Here is a 22491-nt window from a genome sequence, read left to right as displayed (position 1 = left end):
GAACGGGGCGGGCAAGGAAAGAAGCGGCAGAGCCCGCCACGGGGTGCCGCCCGCTCCCCGCCGGCCTCACGCCCACCCCGCTCCCCCCCCTTTGCAGTCCCCGGGGCCGGGCCGCGGCGGGGCGGCGGGTAAGTCCCTCCCCGAGCGGGGCGGGAGTCGCGGGAGTCGAGGTGCTGCCGGCGGAGGGTCCCGCCGCGAGGTGAGCGAAAGAGCGAGGCTGGGCTCTGAGGAGCGGCGGGTACGGCGCCTCTCCCGTCGGGCCGGCGGAAGCGCCGGCGGGGCCGGGAAACTTCGCCGAAGTTACGGCCGAGAGCGGCTCCCGGCGCTGGGGAGAGCGGCAGGCGGCGGGGCCGAGCTGAGCGCTCGGTAGAGGGCAGCGGCACCGCAGGCCCGCCGGGTCGGAGCGCTAAGGCGGAGCACAGCCCACCCGTCGCGCGCGGCCGCAGCCCGATGGCGGGCGGTGCTGGGGCGGGTGGGGAACTGCGGCGGGAGGCAGGGCGGGCGGGACCGGGCTGGAGAGCATCGCCTGTGCACTAATCAGCTAGTCGCGGCCAGCTAAGGCCGCTGCGCTGCGTGCGGCGCTACGTGCTATTATTAGAGCTGGTATTTATTGTTGGTGCGCGCATAGCCAGCTATGTATTGGGACGGCGTCCTCTGTCTGCAGTACTTTCCCGTCAAAGGAAAGTTCTGTGAGGGAACAAGTGCCTCGGTCCCAAGCTCGGACCTTCAGAACTGTCTAGGTACTGCTCTGCCTGGAAGCTCCCGCTGCCCTCTGAGATGCTTGAAGTGCACGAAGCTCGGCAGCAAAGCTCCATGCAGGCATCGTGGGTCTGCCGTGCCCTGAGGTGCAGCGCGGTTAGGAAGCTCGGTTCCGTGAAGCCCTGATTTCTCCTGCCCTGCAGCGATGCCAGGGCAGCGGGAAGGAGCGTGTTGTGCCAGGTTCAGCAAGGTTCCCTTGGCACCAGCCAGCAGTGCCCAGGGCTGGGCAGCCCCTGCAGCAGGCACTGTGCTGAGGTGGGCCCGATCCTGAGCTGAAACATGTACATCACGTTGGTGACCAGCTCAGATGCACAACTTTTGTGGCCGAGCAAGTTCATCGTCAGTACAAATGACCTCTAGGAAATCTGAAATGTTTTTTTTTTAGGTGCATTTCTTGTTGAGAATGCCGTCTTCTGTGTGCTGGAAGCCTGTGATAGCTGTTGAATGAAACAGGCTACTAGCCAGAGGTCACTTCTTTTTTGGAAAATAGTGTTTTGCCTGTGTAGAATTGCCCTGCGGTTTATGCTGGATGTGTTTGTTATTCAACATTATCTGCCATAATATGTTCTGTAGTGTTTAAAGGTTGTTGCCTTTTTCCTGCTGGGGGCTGCTGTTTGGTGATGGGTGAAGTGATGCTTGTAATAGGTGGTTTTGTATCGTTTTGTCAGGTACTTCGGGATTGTTACATGAAAGACTACATATGTGTCATTTATTATTATGTGTGCCTCTCATGTTTTGGAATTTAACAGACATAATATTTGCCCTCATGTCACCGTCATCTCATTCATTTTTGTAGTAATAATCAAAGGTGGCAACAATGGCATTCAGATGTTTAATTACATTTCATATAGGTGACCAGTGTTAACTTATTAAATTAATGCACGGTGGAGCAGGAGCAAGCGTCACCACTTCCCTCTGTGCTTGGGAAGACATCAGCCTGCTCCTCACATATCAAAATCAGTATATAGTCAGCCATATGGCACCGGAGAGTGTTTATTAAAGGAATGTTTCTCTGAACATTCTGTGTACTTTATTTCTTATTTCACTTCATGTGGATCTAAAATATTTTTTCCATCTCTCAGAAATTAAAACATTGAACAACATTCATTCTTCAGCAAGCTGAAGCCAAGATTTCTTAAGATTTCATGAAAATTAATAAAGCTGGATTTTTGCATCGGACTCCTACAGATTTTCTTATCACTGGGCATGTTCAGATGGGTCTGGAGAAGTTCTTCTGGTCTCACTGCTGGAACTCTTGAGGGCTGTAAACTTTGATGTGGAGATCCCACTCTTTGTTGCTCATTTCACACTGGGTATCAAAGATTTCTTGCAGTGCAACTAATTAGTAGTTTCCAGGATGAAGATTCCAGGACAAAGCAGATACTGAGTTTGTATCTTCTTGCAGAGATACTTTGTTATTCTGTGACACAGAAAGAGAAGACAGTTCTCTGTGCAGTTCTTGTTAACTATGACCATTCAACTGTACTTCGAAAAAGCCAAAGGATATGCAGGAGAGCTGACAACCTTTCCAGCTTCTGCATGTCAGTTGTTCCTGCTGTTCTGATATTGTACCCAACTGAGGGTGAGCGCATAGTCCAGGTTGTGGAAGTAAGAGTTCATTGAGCAATCTGGTCCATTGAGAGGTGTCCCTGCCAGTAAGAGGAGTGTGGAACTAGATGATCTTAAAGGTCCCTTCCAATCCAAATCATTCTGTTTCTGTGATTGACTTTGACTGCTGACAAAGCATACAGACTCTATAAAGCATACAGACTCAGAGTTACAAGACAGCTCTAAGTTGCACCCCAGCATTCGGTTGCCTCATGTTTTGCTGTGTGGGCTATATTCTGCTGGAACAGAAGTTGCCGCAGTCTGCCATCTCAGATGAGGCACTAAACCTTGTATCCATGCTATGGAGATATGTGTGACCTTAAGTAAAGAGAAAGCCAATTAAATCAATAAGAATAATGGTAGTTAGCTGTATGCTTAAGTTTCGGATCTGAAATTTGGAGGGAATGAAGACTGGCGACATATTTATTTCCTGTATTACACTGTCATAGCAAGAGAGCATGCGCTTGTTACCCAGCACCTTGAGAAGCAAATAAGATTCCTTTTAGCCCTAGGAATACAAACACATGTATCAGCATGCAGGTCTTGGCCCGTGTTTGCATAGACTGTTACACAGTGTAAAATGACTTCAGTCCTGATATTTGGCCTAAAACCACTGTACGTGCATGTAAAATATAATTAATGTAATGCTTGATCCTGGGGCAGAATTTTTATATGACCTTTTATCAGGAATAGTTTTGGAAGCTGCCCAAACTACAGAATCCCCTGGAGTTCTTCTAAAGGAGAAGTTGATGAGAAAAACATTTATGGGGATGTTGATCTCAGATCTCTGAGGAAGAGAAACTTCCACGTGACTTTGCTCTGAGAATGCTCAGATTTGAATCTAGTATCTGCCTAGAAATAAGGTAAAATGAAAGACTATTGTATTAACAGCAGCTGAACTTAAACCAATTTTTTAAAAAAGTGTGTGTATTAAATGGTAAGGAAGAAATCAGTTCTGTGCTTGTCTGATTCAAGACCAAAATAGCGTGAGAATGTGCCCTTCAGACTGCGTGATGCTGGAAGGTCAGCCTGTCTGCCAGTAGCTGAGCAGTGCAAGGAGTGTGCACTGAGAATGTTCACTTATCCTTCCAGGTGAATGTTCTAAAAGCTTTGCTCTCACTTGCCCAGTTTCTTTCCCAAAGGTGTATTTTTCAAAGGTTCCATGGGCAAGAAATCAATATATTGGCCTTCCCCCTATGTTGAAATAGTGTTTAAATTCTCTTACAACTCAAGTGTCTTTGCTTCTAATTTGTAGGACATTGCCGGTACCATTCCAGCAGTATGTTGTGCTCGCTAAAAGTCTTGTAACTTTTTTTCATGGCACATATTGTGCAAAGTCTTATTTCTACTTCTGTTGTCTAAAAACTTTTTGGTTGCTCAAATCATATGTAAGAAATGTAGAGAAAAAAAAGTGTTTGAAATTTCTTTTACCTTGGCTTCTTAAGGAGATGGTGCTTCTCACTGCTGTAGGACCAGAGCTAGATTGTTGAAGGCTGCTGTGTCAGCACATTATTCTGGGCATCTCTGGAACCACATGTTTAAAGGAAAAAAATACAACGGACAGGCAATGCTTTTTGATTATTTCCCCCCAAAGATCTCTTTTTTTTGGATCCACTGGCCAATTCCTACCCATTCAGGAGATTACAGACATATGAAATGGTGAGGTTCTTACTTTTCCATGAAAGTATAGCCACACAGAGATGAGAAACTGCAAATACCCTATTAAGGGAAGAGCTACAATTATGCTTTTGTGGGGTTAGATGAGAGCTCCTGTAAGAGAGAGATGCTGGAAGTGTTGACCTCCTGTCAGAGGGCTTTAATCAAGGTAAGCAAAATCACTCCTAACACATAAATCCTTAGGACACTAAGGCTTGCCCCGGTGTTACCTGCAGGGTGGTACTATTAGGTCATTCTGATGCATTTGTACTGAGAGCTGCGTGGGGAGACAGCGCTGCACATCCCCTTTCCCTTAGTACTTCTGCACTAAGCAAGGGGCCATGCAATGAAAAGCTGTCATGAGACTTGTTTGTTTTTTTGTTGTTGTTTTTTAATCAACAGAATAAAAAGCTAGTGAATAAAGAAAGCACTGCCTCTACTCGGATGGATAAGATGACCTGCTGCAGCTTTATTTTCTGAGTTAGCATGAAATTCAGAAAGTCTGTTAGTCTCATAGCTCCAGTCTGGGATAAGAAAGCAACCAATGTCACTTCTTATCATTCAATCAGGGAAGGACGGTTAGGACTTTAATGGAAATAATCTGCTTCACCTTCAAAGAAGCACATCTGTTGTTTGTGCAGAAGAGACAAGAGTTTGCCCAGAAACCTGCATTTTTTCATGGTCCTTTGATCCGATTTCCAAATCAGGTTTTCATGTATCAGAGAACTTAGAAAACTTGCTTGTGTGCTGGGGAAAAGGGAGAATAGTTTCGCCCTATAAACCTCTGTGGTAGTTTACTGCATCTATGCTCTGCATTTCTGATACGGGCTTTCTGTGCACTGTAGAGGTCGCTCACAGTAGAACTGAGTGCTTAAAGTGTTTCCTCCAGCTATAAGTACATAGCAAACCTTGCTGTATCACACTTCCTAGGATTACCTGATTATACAGGGAAAGACCCTCTTACAATGTTCCCCACGCAGCCAGAGCAACCAGTGTTACTAAATAGAAGCCATGTTTAATTTTTTTTTTAATATAATAAATATCTATTCACCAGCCACTCTTTTTTTGCATTTTTTGTAATTCTTTTTTGTCACCTCAATCAGGGTTTAGTGTCACCGTAATCTTGCATTGTAACGTAATGACAATAAAATGATTCTCATACAAGTCTGGAGAGAATCTGTGCTAGCAGCATTAAAATGTGCTTACCGAATCAAAACAAGTGCAGCGTTAGCATGTGGGAGCCGTGCCTGTGCGTTTATAATGTTTCAGCAATATGAGATTACTGTAGGAAGCAACTAATCCAAACCTAGGAAGACATCCCATTACAAGACCATTAAATGACACAGTGGCTGATGTGCACATTTCAGATGGGGAAAGCAGAAGCAGAAGATCTTGCTGTCAGTATTCAGTCAAACCATCTATTGAATTTAGTGGTAAAAACCAGAGCAAGGAATGCAGTACTGTGACCTTTTTAGCCATAAGTTTCTTTTCTCTTAATAACACTGTTAGAAAAAATATTTACCTCACCAGTATTTAACAGTAGGCTAATGGTGAGAGTTGTATTTTGTGCACCATACAATGAGTTGTAAGGATTTGTCCAGAGTTTATTACAGAGATGTTAGGACATTGTTTGAAGGCTGTTGTGAAAAATACATTTGATTGTATCTTAAAGATTACATCTATTTCCCTTTTATCTCACTATGCAATTTTCAGGAAATATCATTTATTTCTATTTTAGAGGAACCTTGGTCTGTGGGGCAGTGCTTTGGCACTACCAGAGTGTAAACTGGAGATTTCCAAACCCAAAATACTGTTATGGCCAGGTAGGCAGCTGCCCTGTTGTCATAGGGAGATGCACCTTTCCTCTTTTTTCCCTCCCATTCTCTCTCCTCCCCTCAACCTGTGTGAGGATTCAGGAGGCAGAACCTACACATCTCCTATGGGGCCACCTAAAATGCTTGTCTAGAGCTGTTTCTTGACTCCCTACGTAGCTGGTGGAAGGAGGCAGATACAGAACATAACTTGTCCCGGCCTGTCTCGAACACACAGAGTAGGCTGCATGAATTGCCTCTGGGTATGTTTTCTATCCCACTACGAAAGCGGTCTAGGCAATTACTTTGCAGAAGATGTGCACCATTTTAGATGGCTAAATGAGAGGGTATGAATTCAGTCCCCAAGAGTACGAAAGAACAAACTTTTGGAGGAAAGTTATGTGTAAAATAATGCAGACCTGTCATTAGTAAAGGCTATGGACGTTGCTTTCTGAAGAAACATATACACATTTAAATTAAGCAGCAGTTGTTATTCAATTTAATAGCTGTTTGCACATAAATGTTCTAAAGTCACTAATTAAATTATGTTTCCATTAGGCGAATCTGATCAAGAATAATGTATTGTTGCAGCATATTCATGGCATGCTGTCTATATAAGTGACAGTAGAGAAGATAACAGGACAGTGTTTTTAGGAATAATTCCAGCCATGAATTGTTGGCTGTCTTTAGTTCTCGTAATATTTTTTTTATTAGAAGTGTTGGTTTTCTAAAATTGTGTTAGTAAGCACGCACTGACATTAATGTTAATCATATTTTTCAGTAAGATAAAATTAGGCCTGCTTTAAATGCTGTTTGTGTCATTTTCCATTTTTGAGATGCTTCTTACAGTCATAAAAATACTTGCCTCAATCAAAAGGTTCAATAATAGGTAGTGCTTTTGTAAGCATTGTAGATATGCTATAATCTGAACTCCAGTCGAAAAGTTAACAGATTAATACCTGCTACAGGAGAATACTGGCACTTTAACAGGTAATTCTAGGTTTTTCCTGCTGTTGTAAATCAGAAGACAGCAGCCTCGGGCTGTATGAAGATTTCACACAACCATGGGTCTTCCCAATCTTCAGGCCAGATTAATTGAGGGTAGTCTAATTTACCTGTATCAGAAAGGAATTGGCAGGAACTAATGTTGAAAGTTAAGTTTTTATTTAAATGAAACACATTGGAAAGTGAGCAAAACTTCTGAATCACATAGAATGGCTATTTGGAGTCTCTGAAGTGTCAAGTAACTGAATAAATAACTGTTTCCTTAACAGGAAAGAGACTGTAATTATTTTGTGTCTGATTTTTTAAAAGAGATTCAATACTTATATATTTAGAGACCTAAATATTTATATAGGTTTGTTTTCCTAACTTAATACACTGATTTGAAAATCATCCGTGAATGAACATAGTGAAAAAAATACTTCTGCAATACAGAGTGGGTATCACTGTGCTGCTGGGTTCCTACCACAATGGGATATCACTTTTTGTGTTGCTGGGGTCCTTCTGCACACCAGAGCATTGGTGGTTAATGAAAAAAAAAGAAAAAAGTAAGAGTACAGTTACCATATAGACTCTTTGCTGTGTGCATAAGAATGACTCAGATCATTGAACTTCCTCCAGAATAGTGGGCTGCTCTATAGAGCATCGCTTTATTCCAGAATGCAATTAATGGCTGGGTAACTTAATTGAATTGCAGTTAGCAGCAGTTTCTGACTAAGACAGGTATTTTGGTTTTAAGTGTTTGCTCAAGAATAATATTTTCTGAAATCATGCACTTCATAATTTGTTTGGCAAAAAATAAATCATTCTATTAGTCAGCCAACAGCCTGTTCTATGAGAATAATTATTATTCTGCCTTCTCAAACAAGTCAGTGCACCAGTCTACAAATGAAATTCATAAAAGAACAGTTCTTCCTAAATGGAATTATCACACACGGCTCCTTACACAGAGAGCACGAAGTACGGTCAGTCAGTCTTTTTCTTATGGGTGTCCGAGTTCTCAGGTAAAGGAACCGCCAGCAGTGCTGACTTAACTCGACAGGTGACGTCTGCCTTCTACAGGTCATTGAGACAAGTGTGCTCTGACAGTGAGTCTTGCTTATGAAAAGAAAGTATCCCCGAAGAACTATAGGTGTTCTACTGCCCTTTGATATGCAGACTCGAGTGCCCTTCAGATTTCAGCTTTCTGTCATCCTGGTAGATTAACATTAGCAGTTAAAAGGAAAACGTCTTCTGAGGGCTTCACCAGTGGCAAATCCATGTTTGTGATATTATTCACTGAAGGGAGACAGAAATGGGAAAGACCTCTCTCTTTAATCAATAATGCATGCTCTAGTTAGTCCTGTCCTCTGGACATGATTAAACATGTATTTTGTTTCATAACTGCTGATTTTGGTTGACTAGGGATTGTAACTACATATCCTCCAGCCTTTGCAGCTAGCATCAGGAAGATCTAACATGAGCTGAGTAGTCAGCTGTGTTTAATGTTAATATGGCACATAAACTAAAAAGAGCACCCCCACCCCCAAAAGAAGAAAAATACCCCCAAATCCCAATGGAGCAGCTAATTCTAACCTGTAGAGGTCCAGACTAAACTTCCACCGAGCAGATGTCTGTGACGTGAGCCAATTGTAGATGGTAGCCTACAGGTATGTCTTTGTCACCGTTCATTTGAAGTTTTGAAAAATAACGTGGTTTCATTTATGTTAAAGATAAGGAAAAAAAGCTCAGCACCGAGGCTGAGCCATGTAAATTAAATGTTAGTCTGTTCTTAACTGGTAAAATACTTGGTCAAGGAAGCTGATGGAAAAAGCATTTTGGAAGCACGCTGGAATTTCTGCCCAGCTGGATGGGGTCAGGTTGGGTTTTCCATGTCTGTTGTTGCTTGGAGGAGCTGCCCTGGGGCTAGGCAAGCAGGGCTGGCAGGACTCAGCCCATGCTTAGAGAGTGAGCACTTGGCCCCCCTCCCTGCGTTCCTTGTGCTGGAGCACACGAGGCTCCTCAATGTGGGAAGGGGAAAGCGTGTCTTGGAGGACACTCGGAGTGAAGGTACCAGTCAGGAATACTCAGTTTGGATGCAAAGTGTGTTCATCTGGTGGCTCAAGCTGACAAAATTCAAGATGACAAAATTTGACAGCTGCTAAAGAGTGGAGAATCTAAAATGAACATGCAGAGGTTGTTATTAAATAGGAAGCATTTATCTTAATGTTGTACCAACTACTGTGCAATAAATGATGATGATGATTTCCTTTTACTGTAATGTGATATTTCTATAGTGTTAGGGTACTGGCACAGTTGTAACTGGATAACATAAGTGCTTTGGTTTTTGTATTGATTGTTCTGCTGAAACCATCTTGAAACCATTCAGGCACACTGGATGTGTAGCTATGTGTGTAAGTGAGAATTCAGAAATCTTCTAAGAAATGCTTTTGCATTTTCTAAAATGTTTTGTTTCCTTTCTTCTTCCCAGAGTTTTTCAAATCTGATTTTTTTTCCCGTTACAATAGCTGAAGAAAAATGTCTTCCTTGAGTGGAAAGGCACAAACTGTGCTGGGCCTGGTGGAGCCGGAGCAGCTCGGCTGTACGTTGACACATGAACACTTGTCCATGGACTACAGCAGCTTCTTCTGTCCACCTTCACCAGGCCAGGAGCCTTTGTCTGAGGGGCCCATCAAGATGAAGAACTTGTTTTGGATCAAGCAGAATCCCTACAGCCATAAAGACAACCTTCTTCTGTGTCAGGAGATGGATGCTGTGAGGGAGGAGCTGCTGCATTTTAAAGCAGCAGGCGGTGGAACTATTGTGGAGAACACGACCATGGGAATCCGTCGGGATATGAAGACTTTGAAGAAACTCGCTGAAGAAACTGGAGTCCATGTTATTGCTGGGGCCGGGTTTTACGTGGGTTCCACACACTCTTCTCAAACGCAGGCTATGACAGTGGAGCAGGTAAGTCTTAAGCATTTCTTGGGGGCCTCTCTGCTGCGAATCATCTCTGGATGTGTCAAAGATGGAGAGAACTTCAAACAAAATGGGTGAAATCCTTAAGTTCTTAATTTGCAAAACTTGAGAACAGTGTTCCTGCTTTTGTGTAATAGTTGGCCCAGCCCTACTGGTGTGTACTGGGATTATCTGTCAGCATTTCCAGTGCTTAAGCTGTGTTTTCTCTCAGAGAGTTATAACGCAGCAGCAAAAGGAAAATAAAATATTTCATGCAGGCATCTGGTACAACACCAATTATCCTTTTTACAATTATTTAGGGAAGAAGCATATCTCTTCTTCCTCATTTGTCTGTTTCCCTGGTAATTACTTCCCAATTAGATCACGCAGAATTCTTGTAAAAAGCATAAATAACAGCAGTATTTATAGGACAGTTGTAAATCATCACTCTGCTCAAGCTGCCAGTTATTTCTCTCTTCTGTACTGTTTTGCAGGCTTTTCAGGGCAGAATCTAAATCCTGTTGTTTGCACGGTGCCCAAGACAATGTGTTAATAATGACTGAGATCCCCAGATATTTCTACAATAATAAATATTCATTCATCTTTTATTAAGAAAATGTGATGATAGGGAGAAGAAGGGAGGGAACTCTCCAAGGCAGGAGGCTGTGAATGTGAATGAGTAGAGCTGAGAAAAGTTGTTTTTTTAATCTATCACAGTTTACAAATGAGTCAAATTCATTTTAAAAATAAGTGTTTAAAACCTCAGCAGGTGTAATGTGATATAGTACTGTAAACCTCAGTGGACAGAAGTGGAACAAGCTGTAGGATAGTGCTTTTCCTAAACATTTAGAATTTGGTACAAATAGATGGGCACAGGTTTCCCTTCAGTATTTGATGGACTGAGCAGGTGTCCTGTAGTCAGCAGTTCATCAATACTGAATCCAGTCCAAAATACAATTATATACATTGCTCCAGAAGTAATGCCTCCTGTTTATTTCCATGGAAACTACAACAAAGAGCGCAGTGAAACTATTTGACAGAGCAAATCCTCAGCTACAAAACACTTTTTCAGCATGGTCACCACCATTAGCTCCGCGTATTTAGCAGGAATCTCCCTGCATGCTATGCTTGTAACTAGCAGAGGTGACCCAGTGTCACTGTCACCACTGAAACGCATCGCCCATCGGCTCACTCAGCTCACATCCACTTTTTGATCTCCATAAACATTCAGCAAGCATCAATGAATGTCACTGAATGCGATTTTTTTCCGCATGGAGGAATTCACACACCTTTGCTTCATCCACACTTTCATGTCAGACACTGTTTTGTCAGACTGCCCCTCTGCTGCCATCTGTCACATGGCAACAACATGTAACAGAATACTGGAGGCAAGGTTCCACCTCTGCTGCTGTACCACCAACATCCGCATCTGATGTTCTGGGTCAGCATCATAAAATAGGAGACATTACTTTTAGAGCAGCCCTTATGGTTACTAACAAAGAATTGTACAGTATTCTGTGATAAGACTAATTTGACTTAATGATGTGTTTTCTGATTAGGCAAAGATAATTTGAGGGGTTTTTTTTGCTAGCCTTAGCTGAATGAGGGAGATATGTAGGTGTTTGTGAGTTCAGAGGTGTTGTCATGGTTTTATGATTTTTGGTCATCAGTATTCCACACCATAACATCATGTAATGCACTGGGGGTGGGGTTTGATATCTGCCGAATGTTCGTCCGTCGGAGAAGAACTACTTTTCCCCAGGAGACTTTGCGGTCAGCAAGGGGATATAACTCCAAGCAAGGTCACCTGATCCTTCTTCTTCGCCTGCTCTTCGCTGTCTGCGCTTCGCTATCTGCGCTTCGCCGCCTGCGCTTCGCCGTCTGTACTTCAGTCACTCAGCTGGACTGCACTTCTCACCCCAGCACTGTGGTGAGGTCTATACAATTCAAACAGACTCTCTCTCTCTCTCTCTCTCTCTCATTGTATTTTACTAATACTATATTTAGTAAAATCATTTGTTCCACCTCAGATCAGTGCTGTTGTTTTCAAGTATTTTGGGGTCCCCTGCTTCCCCTTTCCCAGAGGCGTGGATCCGCAGATCCCTCCGCCCTGCTGGTCACGGAACTGGGCCGGACCAGCCCATAAACCGTTGACAGGTGTTTAGTGAAATGAGAGTATTACTGATGCAGGAGCAATGTTCTTTGAGTTGATCTCAGGAGAGAAGTGAAAAAAGTGAATTCCCTGTCTGGTTGTCTGTAGAAATGTTTGGTAGGTTGGTTATACGTGAAGCAGAAGGTGTGTGATCATAGCACGGAGGGTTGGGCATATGCTCAGCTGAGATTTCTGCTTGTAGTTCTGGCATCAGTTGAGTTATTGTAGTTTTACATTTGCATTCCAAAGAGCAGGATTTGCCTTAAACTTGACTTTTGGGTCGTGTGGCCTGGAATCTTTGCCAGACTTTCTTCCTTTCCTGTCTGAATAACAAGAATTCCTTTTTTGCTGAGCCCCGGTTTAGCAGGACTTGTTTCTGGACCTACCAACTTAAATCAGTACTCAAATTGTGTGTGAACCAGCTTTCCCTACAAACCGGACATTTGAGGGAGAAATGTTCTTAATTGTGGATACTGTTATATTGATTTCCTTCTCTGTTTATTTTGGTCTTAGTTAATGGCTAGGTTAATGTTAGTTGGCAGAAACGAGATTTTAACTGCAGCATTTTCACACACCCAACTGTTAAATAAGTCCAAAAGGACCTCGGTAGTAGAGCTTGCACAGTGTCCATAAGACACGTTTGATGCTTCTTTAATAAAAATGGCACTGCTAACAAAAAGCTTCATTTCCCCAATCCTCAGCTCACAGGCATCATTGTTGATGAGATCCTCCACGGAGCAGATGGGACTGACATCAGGTGCGGTGTGGTGGGAGAGATCGGCTGCTCCTGGCCCATGACTGCAAGCGAGCGCAGGGTGCTGCAGGCGGCTGCACACGCACAGGCACAGATCGGGTGCCCCATCATCATCCACCCTGGCAGGCACAGCGATGCACCCTTCCAGATAGTTCGCATCCTGCAGGAAGCCGGGGCTGACACTTCCAAAACAGTCATGTCTCACCTCGACAGGTAAGCGGGCTGCTCAGCTCTCCTTCTGGCCGTGCTTCCACAACTCGTGGAATTCTGGGGAACAGCTCTGCAAAAAACTATTTTTTATTGTGCTCTGATATCATGACATAAAATATATTTTTGTGTTTACTGACTTTGAATATGTAACTCTTTATATAAAGCCTGATCGGCTTCCAGCACTTTGATCAGGATCAGCTCTTAGGTTCATATTGATAAAAACACCCACGAATTTTAAACACTCCTTCAGAAGATGCAAGATTAGGAATAACTGTAGCTGCATTTTGCATTTTTTTATTCCTTAAAGAAGATTTGGTGAATTCACCTGCCTGTACAAATCATGAGAACTGGATGTTGAGTGGCTTTCCCAGATGTGGTGAGGGCTGCTGGGATTCCAGCGTTTTGGAAAGTGGGCCACTGATGCTAATGGAACACTCAGTGATTTGGGTGGATTCTGAATCAAAGCTGGAACTTTTCAATTCTGCTATCAGACAGAAGAAATACTACTTAAAATGAAAACTGTTGGATTTTGGATGATCCTTACCTTAGACCACAGAGCTAACTTCTACTTTCCTTGAGAATAAAAGTCTGAAGCCCTACATCAGATGTGTGAAAGAACCAGGTGCTTTTCTCACTCCAATTTAGAAACACATTCTCTATTAACAAATCACTTTCGTGTGATCTTGTGTGACTCGTGATGAGTTGGAAAAAGTCCGAGCATTGATTAGTTTGGACAGTTGTTGAATAATGTGGTCATATGACTATCAGCAATTGGATTGTTTGTCCTCAATATAAATGTAATGCAGGCAAGAGCTCTGATCTCCAAATTTCTAATCATTATGGGTTTTATGAGCTTACAAATCACGCTGCAAGTTTTGTACAGAGCTCGGTGTTTTATATGGGGGTTTTAGGAGCATAATATTCAGTGTCATGAAATTTTACTTATATTCTATGATACAGAAATGATACGGCCTTTCCTTATGTATTTGCCTGAATTTCATTGTATGCATAGCTCTTTTTTGTCTTCTCAGTTCTTAAGAAAAACTGATGGCTTAAATGTTTTTGTGAAAGATGACTGAGCAGGCTGCAGCGTCAGTACTTACGGACCCATTTTTGCTACAACATCAACGTCAGTTCTGGTTTTTTGCCTTTATACACTGTTGTAAGTCACTGGATTCAGTGATTTATTGGTGGAAAAAATAAGCAACATAAGCAGGAAAACAGTCAAGGCAGAGGTGCAGTTTCTCTTACAACCACTGATAAGCAATATGGCATTTCCTTATTCTGTCTTTCTTCTATCGTTATTTTCACACATTCAGGTTGGCAGTTGCTGTAACACAGGCTCTAAACTGCTGTGAAGTTTGGCTTTGCAATGTGCGTTTAACATTTTAGGTCTCTTTCACTGAGAAGAATCCATCTGGGAGCATCCCAGCCCCTTCAGTGTGAGATGAATTTGTACATAGCTCCATATTTCATGCCAGCTTTTGACATATGCAGAGGGGCAGTTTTCAGGTGGATTTACAGTCAAATGCTAAAACTAAAATGCAGGCCACCATTTTGCCATTTAGCATCTTAGAACAAAAGGTAGCAAGTGTCCATCTTGGAAATACAGTGCACGTGAAGGCTAGGAAGCAAAAGCTCCTGAATCTTGGCTACTGAATCCAATCCCTTAACGGGGATTAAGGTTGTAAAGGATCTTGGTAGAGATCAGCATCCATTGCTTCAGGAACTTCTGTTCAAAGACTCACAGCAGCTGTTGGGAATGTTGGTCTGAACGTGTCTTGGTGGGTGTCCTTTAGGTGACTTACAGATGAAGTCCAGCCTGCAGGACCTGCATCCCATCTCATTTTCCTTGCATTCAGGACAGCTCAGGGCCATGCTGCCCCAACACCTACACCCAGCACACGGACCAGCCACTGGAACTGGGAGCTGCTGCTGCTGCATCAGTGAGGCCTCCAAGGGGACCCAGGGGCTAGAGAAATCAAGCTCTCCTGCTCTTTGGTGGGACAGAACTTGCAAAATCACTATGCTAAGTGTAGTTTCCAAAACCTGTTGTTCTGGCTGTGATTTTGAAATATGTTGTTGGTGGAGTGTTTTGTTGGTTTTCTTTATTATTTCCCTGATTAGTTTTTGTTTTCAAAAACACATAGGGTCACTGCACAGGCATAGGTGCTCTTGGCTACTGTCCAAGCTGATTGTGATTGGATCTAGAATAACCCACGTGCTTGCTCTGCATCTTGAAAACACATGTAGTTTCAGTCTTTGTAAACTGTAACACTTATTTTGAAATAACACTTTCAGTTACTTTTACTTGGCAAGTCTTAGACTCCTACTGATGGCAGGCTTCTCTCAGCAAGGGTTCTCTCTCGTCTGTTCCTCCTCCTTGATCCTGTTAAGTCATAATATATTGAATTTGTGACGTCAAGCATTTCCATAGTGGCAGACTGTGATGTAATTGTACAGGATAAAATTATGACGTGAATATCAGCAATAAGAGAACAGAACTACTGCCATTCTGGTTAACTGTGTTGCACTGGTGGAAAGCTATTTTCTCCCTAGATGCAAAAGATGTGTAATGGTTATAAGAATAAATTTACATGGGTTAAAAGGTTTACATTTGAGGGTTGGATAGTGGGTTTTCTTGTTATTCTTGTTTTTCATTTGCATAGTTTATATTTTTGGTAAAAATGTTTCAGAGAAAAAAAAAAACCACAGAGCTGTAGAGTTATTCTTCTTTTCCAAATGAGTGATGGATTTTCGTAGCTTTCTTCCTTCACTTTTCAAATCTGATGCAAAAGCCATACCTCAGCTACTTGCAGACCCATTATATATTTTCATAAGAGCATTTCCTTAAGGTGTTCTGGCCACATCCCAGGGCAGACTGTGATATATTGCATTTCCAGTGACAGTCTGGAGACATCACTGTACATTATGGAAACTAAAGACAAAGTTACGTATTAACAGTGCTTGATGGATGAAACAAGCCCTGGATGTATCTGTCTCCTGTAACTCTTCTGGGAAAGTAAATCTGTCTTATGTAAGCAATCCATTGTCTTTTTTTTAAATGTCACTGAGTTAACCTCCTCCTTAAATGTCCTTCCTTGTTTGATTGTCTATTTAGTAGTTTAGTGATATTAAAAGTAAGTAACCTTTCTGCTTCCATTTAAAGATGATTATAAATGTTTTTATTATATCATGGGGGAAGAGTTGCTTTTGCTTCATCTGCATTTAATGCATGATTGAAAGAAAGACAATGCTGTGTCATGTTATGTTGCATGTGTCAAACATGAGTTCTGTTTTTCAACATCTTACATTGATTTTGTTCCTTACAAGTAGGAAGTCACAATATATATCACCATCCTACCATTAGTGGTTTTTTTCCCCCTTTTACAGTGCTGACATTTTGTTCTGTGTGTTCTGCAGGACCATATTTGATACAAAGAAACTTCTGGAATTTGCAAAACTTGGATGCTACTTGGAGTATGACCTATTTGGTACAGAATTTATCTATTACCACTTGCAACCTGACATCGACATGCCAAGTGACAATGACAGAATTGCAAGGTACTTGCTTTAGTGTGGTTTAAGCAATAGCATTGCCACTGACAAATTAATATTATTGTTGTACATCTTAAAGGGTATCACAGAGCAGTTCTGCTTACAGTTCAAAATTGCATTTTCTCATACTAAATTAATGGATTTTTTTTTTTTTTTTTTGCTGCTGTCACTTCTTTAGGGCACCATGTATAATTTCTTCTATCTGCAAAGGAAAACGTGGCGTCAGAGAGTCGTGGAGTATAACTTGAGAAAAAGATCAAAAGCTGCTTTAACTTCATTCTCTGTCCTAATTCCATGCTGATTTTGTTTAATTTTATCATTTACTGGATGTATATAGGCTGTCAAATTATAAAAGGGAAGTCTGGATATACAGGATATGTGTTAAGATTTGACTTTGGTTTGAAGCCCAGTGTCACTACCAAGCAATGTCTGAGCCTGTAATGACTTCTCACAAGTGAGCAAAACTCATTGGTTGTCTTGTGTGGATTTGATTCCCTTTTTCCATCCTGAAAACCACGCTTGGTCATCCACACTTTTTATCATTTATCTTCCCTGTTTGCTTTGTCCTTTCCTGCTTTGGAAGGATGAGGTTCCTGTCTCTTCAGAGCTGCCGTTCTCTTCACATTCACAATGTGAAAATACTGGCCCTACTGGCAGGATCCCTCTTCCCCGTTTCCACAGTGCATGCAGTGCCGGCTCAGCTGCAGACAGGTCTGCTGTGCACTGCTAACACGAAGCACTGCTCCATTCTCTCTGTCCAGATATGCCATCCTCCTTTGCTGTTCATTTTCAGTGTTTATGTGTAGTCAAGTGACAGGTTTCTGAGGGGTGGGATGCCAGCCTCTCTTACGTCTTTTCCACTTTCAGAATCAGAAGTAATTCTTCATTTCTCTTTCATGAGAAAGCCTGTAAGGTTCTTGATCACCAATGAAGTAGCTTGCTTGCTTTCACCTGCACTTGAGATCTTGTTTTTCTGCCATTCACCATCAGATTAGCTGTGAAACATCTGTTTTAAGGCTGTTGTAGTTACAGTTCCACTTACTGCCAAGCGTTTGCTGCTGCTTTTCACACTGGGTATCCTTTCTCTAACAGAACTCTGTCTTGTGCTCAGTGTTCTGAAGGGTTGGAATGAGTCTGCAGTTTTCACACTGAGAATGTGAATGTGTTGCTCCTCTCTCCTGTGCCACAGTTGGTCAACATGCATAGAGGTACTGGGAAGAGAATGTGTAGAAGGATGGACTATGCCTTGATTAATAAGTGTTTGTTTAGCAAAGTTTTCATTCCATCCATGAGTCCTTAGCCACCAGCATCTCTCCTTAAACTCTCTGACAGCTGAGTGTTCATTGCAGCACTGCTCATAGGCAGAAAATACTGAAAGTTTGTTTTCTCTTGTATGATGCAAAAACCTGCATTCAAGTTAGGAGTGCTGTTAGGTGGGTTTTGCTAAGCTTTTGGTGCAGCCACACTGGGCATTTAATGACAGTGGCAATCTTCCTGAGTTGCTGGGGGGGTTTTTTGTGGGTTTCTGGTTTTGGGTGGTTTTTTTGTTTGTTTGTTTGGTCAAGCAATGCTAGAGAGGTGGCAATCAAAATGGTCTTCAAGTGTGTCAGTGGAACAAATTTTGACCAAACTAAATGGAAAAAAGTTTGTTCAGATCTTATCTATTCAAAATATAGGTAAGCTTCTGTGGTCAGACAATATCCACTCAAACAGAGTTTGTTTGTACTTAACTCATTTATGCTGCAATCTACTGCCAGGGCAAGTAAAAAACTGAATTTTTGCAAGGGCAGCTTTCCCTGAGTCAGCAGCAAGTACCAACTGAACTCAGAGGAATGAGCAAGCTTCAGATATGGAATGTAAAGGACCCTATGCCTCCCCAAACCACAAAATGAGTCCAGCTGTGGAAGAAGATGATCTTAAGAGGATGTTTAATCATCCAAGAATGTACACAGCCCTCCAGTATTGTTGCTCTTATTCTCTGATTAATTTGTGGTTTCTGTGTTTCAGGATCAAGAAAATACTGGTGTATAATCAATGAATATTAAGACGTCATAATTACAAAATAAACAAGAGAGTTTTGCAAAGCAGATAACGATAATAAAAACAGAAAAGATAGAAAGCTTACCCCTTTCCTGGGCTCACTCACAAAACTCCAGCAGAGCAGATCTCCAGAAGAGCTCCTTGCCCCCCAGTAGCCAGCTCTTAAATAGGTCTGGGAGGGGTGGAGCTGGGCTCCCCCCATTCCAGCAGCACAGGAGAATTGCCTTCAGCTGTGCTCCATGGCTGACTCAGTGCTCGCCTCAGGTGATCCATCAGAGGTTCAGGCCGTGACTCAGCAGTTCCCATACAACTGGTGACATTGTAATCCTACAATATACATACTATTTATATTGTTCTTGTGAAAGATATTTTCTTACCAAGCTCTGTCACACTTGACTTTTTCCTACTGTGCCCATATTAATTAGGTCATGCTAGATGTATTTTCTCGTAAGTAATTGTAATAAAAACTGACAGTAAGGGTTTCCAGATATGGTGTGGCTACTTACAGAACTAGAGTTTGCTTTCTTGCTGATCAAAGTACAGTCAAGAAGGTGAAAATTAGAATTTCACAGTGCTGGAATATGATGGAATTAGGTGGCTCAGTGAGAAATAGTCCAGTCTATCTGCCTCTGCCACTTTAATGCTGTGGCCTGCTACTAATGCAAGCGAAAAACAGAAGCTTACGGGTGTAAAGTCATGCAGTGCAGAAGTTTGGATTCCTACAGAATAAGTTCTAAAAACTGAGTGTAGCAAGGGATTGGGGTTCCCAGAGTGAAATGAGGAACAGAAGGCCTCCTTGTAGCAGGCTTGCCACAAAGCAATGGCCAGAAGTCTTTGAGTCAAGTTTGTCAGTTTGCCGAGTCTTTCAGCTGGGCTGCTGCATTAACTCCTGTTACTTGCTGGCACATGCCAGCACTTTACAATGCTCGTCTTGTTTATCTAATCTAATGAGCGTATTTGAAACATGTTTGATTGATAACTATGTGGAATATGATGTCGACAATTCAGAATTTTTATCAACCTGGTTATTCTAGATGAGAATTAACTGACAATGTGAAAGCAATTGAGCACAACCAGTCAGGTCCTTAATGGCTATTAACTACAACTAGCGTTGTGTCAGCAGCAACAGCTAACCCCATGAACTGATCATGCTGAAAAGGAGCTTTTCTGAGAACTTCTTACTTGTACAAATAAAAACCACGCCCCGTGCTTTGTGAGAGTGACATTCTTGAATACCTCCACAGGCTCAGTGAGGTCAGAAATCCAAAGCTGTGCCAACTGGGAAGAGTCTTCCTTCTCCACTTTGAGATGCGTGGAGGAGTGGAGTTTTTTCAATTCAATATAATAAATGTTTTAAATTTGAAATAAATATAAGGAAAGTGTCTTTTCAGTACCTAAAAATAGTCATAATGCAATGTAGGAGTACAAAGATGTAAGAAGTTTAAATACTGACGAGTCCTGTGTTGAGGACCTGTCAGTGAGAGCTATGCTTTTTGCTTTTGCAGGATTCGTATGCTGATCGATGAAGGCTACGAAGACAGAATTCTGATGGCTCATGATGTGCACACAAAGAATAGGTTGATGAAATACGGAGGTCACGGATATTCACATATCCTCAAAAACATTGTTCCTAAAATGCTGATTAGAGGCATATCCCAGGATAAAATTGATAAAATACTGATAGAAAATCCAAAGCGGTGGTTGACTTTTAAGTAAGAGTAGTGAATTAATATCCCTGCCTTATAGGGAAGATTGGTGCAATTCAGATTGATTTAGGAGAGCAGCCATTTAAATACGTGCTTCTTTTCAGAGATCCAGAAGGTATTAGTGCTATGAACAACCTGATCATGACTTCTTAATTAGACCACCAAAATTACTTATTTTCTCTGTATTTCCTCCCTTCTAAAAGTCCATTCATGAATGATTTGCTGGATATGCAAAATCTTTTCAGTGTATTAAAATAATTGTTACCAAAGAGTAATCTCATATTATTATTACATTCTCCAAAAATATTTTTGAAGAAGCATCATCTGAGCTTTGAAAGAAATTACAGTTTTCAATTAAATTCCCCTTCTCCAGGGTGTGATTTTAATTCGTGTAATATTGATAATCTGCTAATTATCCCTTTATTAAGCACTATTTAAATGATAGAAGGTCTGTCACTTTTAAATCACTTCCAAAGAGAACAGAGGGCAAAATTTCAAATAATTCTAAAAAGACGCTGCTTCTTTCTCATTGAACCATGTACTGATTTCTAACTGAAACTGGCAGAAAAAATACATGACAAATACTATTTTTTAATAAAGCAATTTGTAGACTCCTGTATGTAGTCGTGTTACGGATTTCTTTTTTAATTTGTCATCTGGAATTCGTGGAATCTCCCAATGATCACATGTAAGTGCATTCAGACCATCGGCTTTTTGTAAGGATGCAACACCAAAAGTCAAAATATATTACATAATATGGTTTTAATGAGTTGCAATAGTTATAACAAAGATTGTGATATAAGTCTTTACAAATCAGTATATCAAGATATGATGAAAAAGGAATAAATGTTTGCCTTATATGTGATTTTCACATAAAGTGTGTTGTTTCCTCTTGTCTATCTTTTACCAAGCGATTTACCCAGAAGAAAGGTCTTACCCAGTAGTAATGGTAGCCTGATTTCAAAAGCTTCTTCAGATTTCACCTAATATGTCTTGTGGTGCTGAAGTTTGTCCCATAAATACCTCAGTAAATATGCATTGCTAGTTGCAAATGATTTCTAGCTTGTTACATTACTGCTTGACACAGACAACCTCCCGCTGCACTGCTGGCAGTGCGCTGAGTGATAAAAGCAATTTTGGATTGAACAGACAAGAAGTCAGCTACACATCTGCCACTGCAATGCGTGACGTAGTAGTAGGAAACCAGGAGTGATCCCCGCCATGTACACACACAGCTCAGGAGTGATCCCTGCCACTACACACAGCTCAGTGCTGTGTTGTAGCCCGAAAGTGTAACCGATCTGATGAGACAATACACAAGCAGTCTGCAACTCACTGTCCCTCTGTAACACCTAGATGAATGAGGCCAGCCATCCTCTCTGCCTGGACCATCTCAGCCTATTTTTTGACAACTCAAACCAGGAACAGAACGAGAACTATGCTCTTTCTAAAAGCTTCACTCATTCAAACGAGGCTTTTTAGAGACATTCTTCAAATCTTCATCACCTTCACTGAGGACTCAGCACTGGAGAGCTATTTATCTCAATGGCAGACACTTTGGGCGTCTTACTGCAGAGAAATCTGAGTTCATACCCTTAGCGGATTAGACAAGGTTGCTTATGGCAAATGGCATGACATTGAAATGCTAGGGATTGCCTCTATTACTCTTCAATGATTTTCACAAATTTTACCTTGAATTTGCCAAATTGCTAAGAATAACATAACCAGCTGTGCTAAGGAGCTAGTTAATAATCTCAGTAACGTTTTTAGATGGAAATTTGCAAGATTTAACTGAGAGAAATAGATAGCCTCCCGTCCCCCAAACAAAGCGAATAATAAATTATTTTCAGAACAGAAGTATTCTGTGGCTATTCCTGGTATGACTGATTTTAAAGCATTTTTATAACTATGTAACTCATAGTATCTGTGCTTAGTTTAATTCTCCAAGCTATTAATCTTTTGTACGTATTAAACTTCTTTCTTTGAGACTTTAGATATATATATCTTTATATATATATATATATATATATATATGAATGAGAAAAATAGGTTTTAATACACTCTCTTGCATGTAAGTATCTGCTTCTTTCTTTGCATATGTGTTTTCATTTTTGGTAATATACTTATCTGTGTCCATCTCAGGCACAGCTTACTACAAACTGATAGCTAAGTACCATGGAGAAGGCCTGCGTCCCAACATTTTCTCCTACATTTCATCTCCCACTCTTCCTTTGTGGGAACGATCCCACCAACTTCAGTGAGATGAGACACTGAAGACAATTAAGTGTTGGCCCA

The 22491-nt window shown here is 41.5% G+C and overlaps 1 protein-coding gene across 3 annotated transcripts; it reads left to right on the top strand.

Moving 5' to 3' along the window:
* On the top strand, nucleotides 1–22226 carry PTER (phosphotriesterase related). Of its 3 annotated transcripts, none has more exons than XM_048951167.1 (6): nucleotides 1–199; nucleotides 9307–9785; nucleotides 12630–12895; nucleotides 14755–14838; nucleotides 16316–16456; nucleotides 19996–22226. In XM_048951167.1, exons 2-6 carry the CDS (start codon nucleotides 9354–9356, stop codon nucleotides 20204–20206), a joined length of 1134 nt encoding a protein of 377 aa, XP_048807124.1. In that variant the 5' UTR covers nucleotides 1–199; nucleotides 9307–9353; the 3' UTR covers nucleotides 20207–22226. The 3 variants fall into 3 exon arrangements, with proteins under 3 accessions (XP_048807124.1, XP_048807123.1, XP_048807125.1); XM_048951166.1 differs by having other exon boundaries at nucleotides 3–199; nucleotides 9344–9785; XM_048951168.1 differs by lacking the exon at nucleotides 14755–14838 and having other exon boundaries at nucleotides 8–199; nucleotides 9344–9785.
* The last annotated feature ends 265 nt before the right edge of the window (nucleotides 22227–22491 follow it).

Source organism: Lagopus muta, chromosome 7 (genome assembly GCF_023343835.1).
Source record: "Lagopus muta isolate bLagMut1 chromosome 7, bLagMut1 primary, whole genome shotgun sequence".
In the NCBI taxonomy this organism is placed as follows: Eukaryota; Metazoa; Chordata; class Aves; order Galliformes; family Phasianidae; genus Lagopus; species Lagopus muta.
Note: the sequence above shows the minus strand (reverse complement) of the source record. Positions and strands in the feature narration are given on the sequence as shown.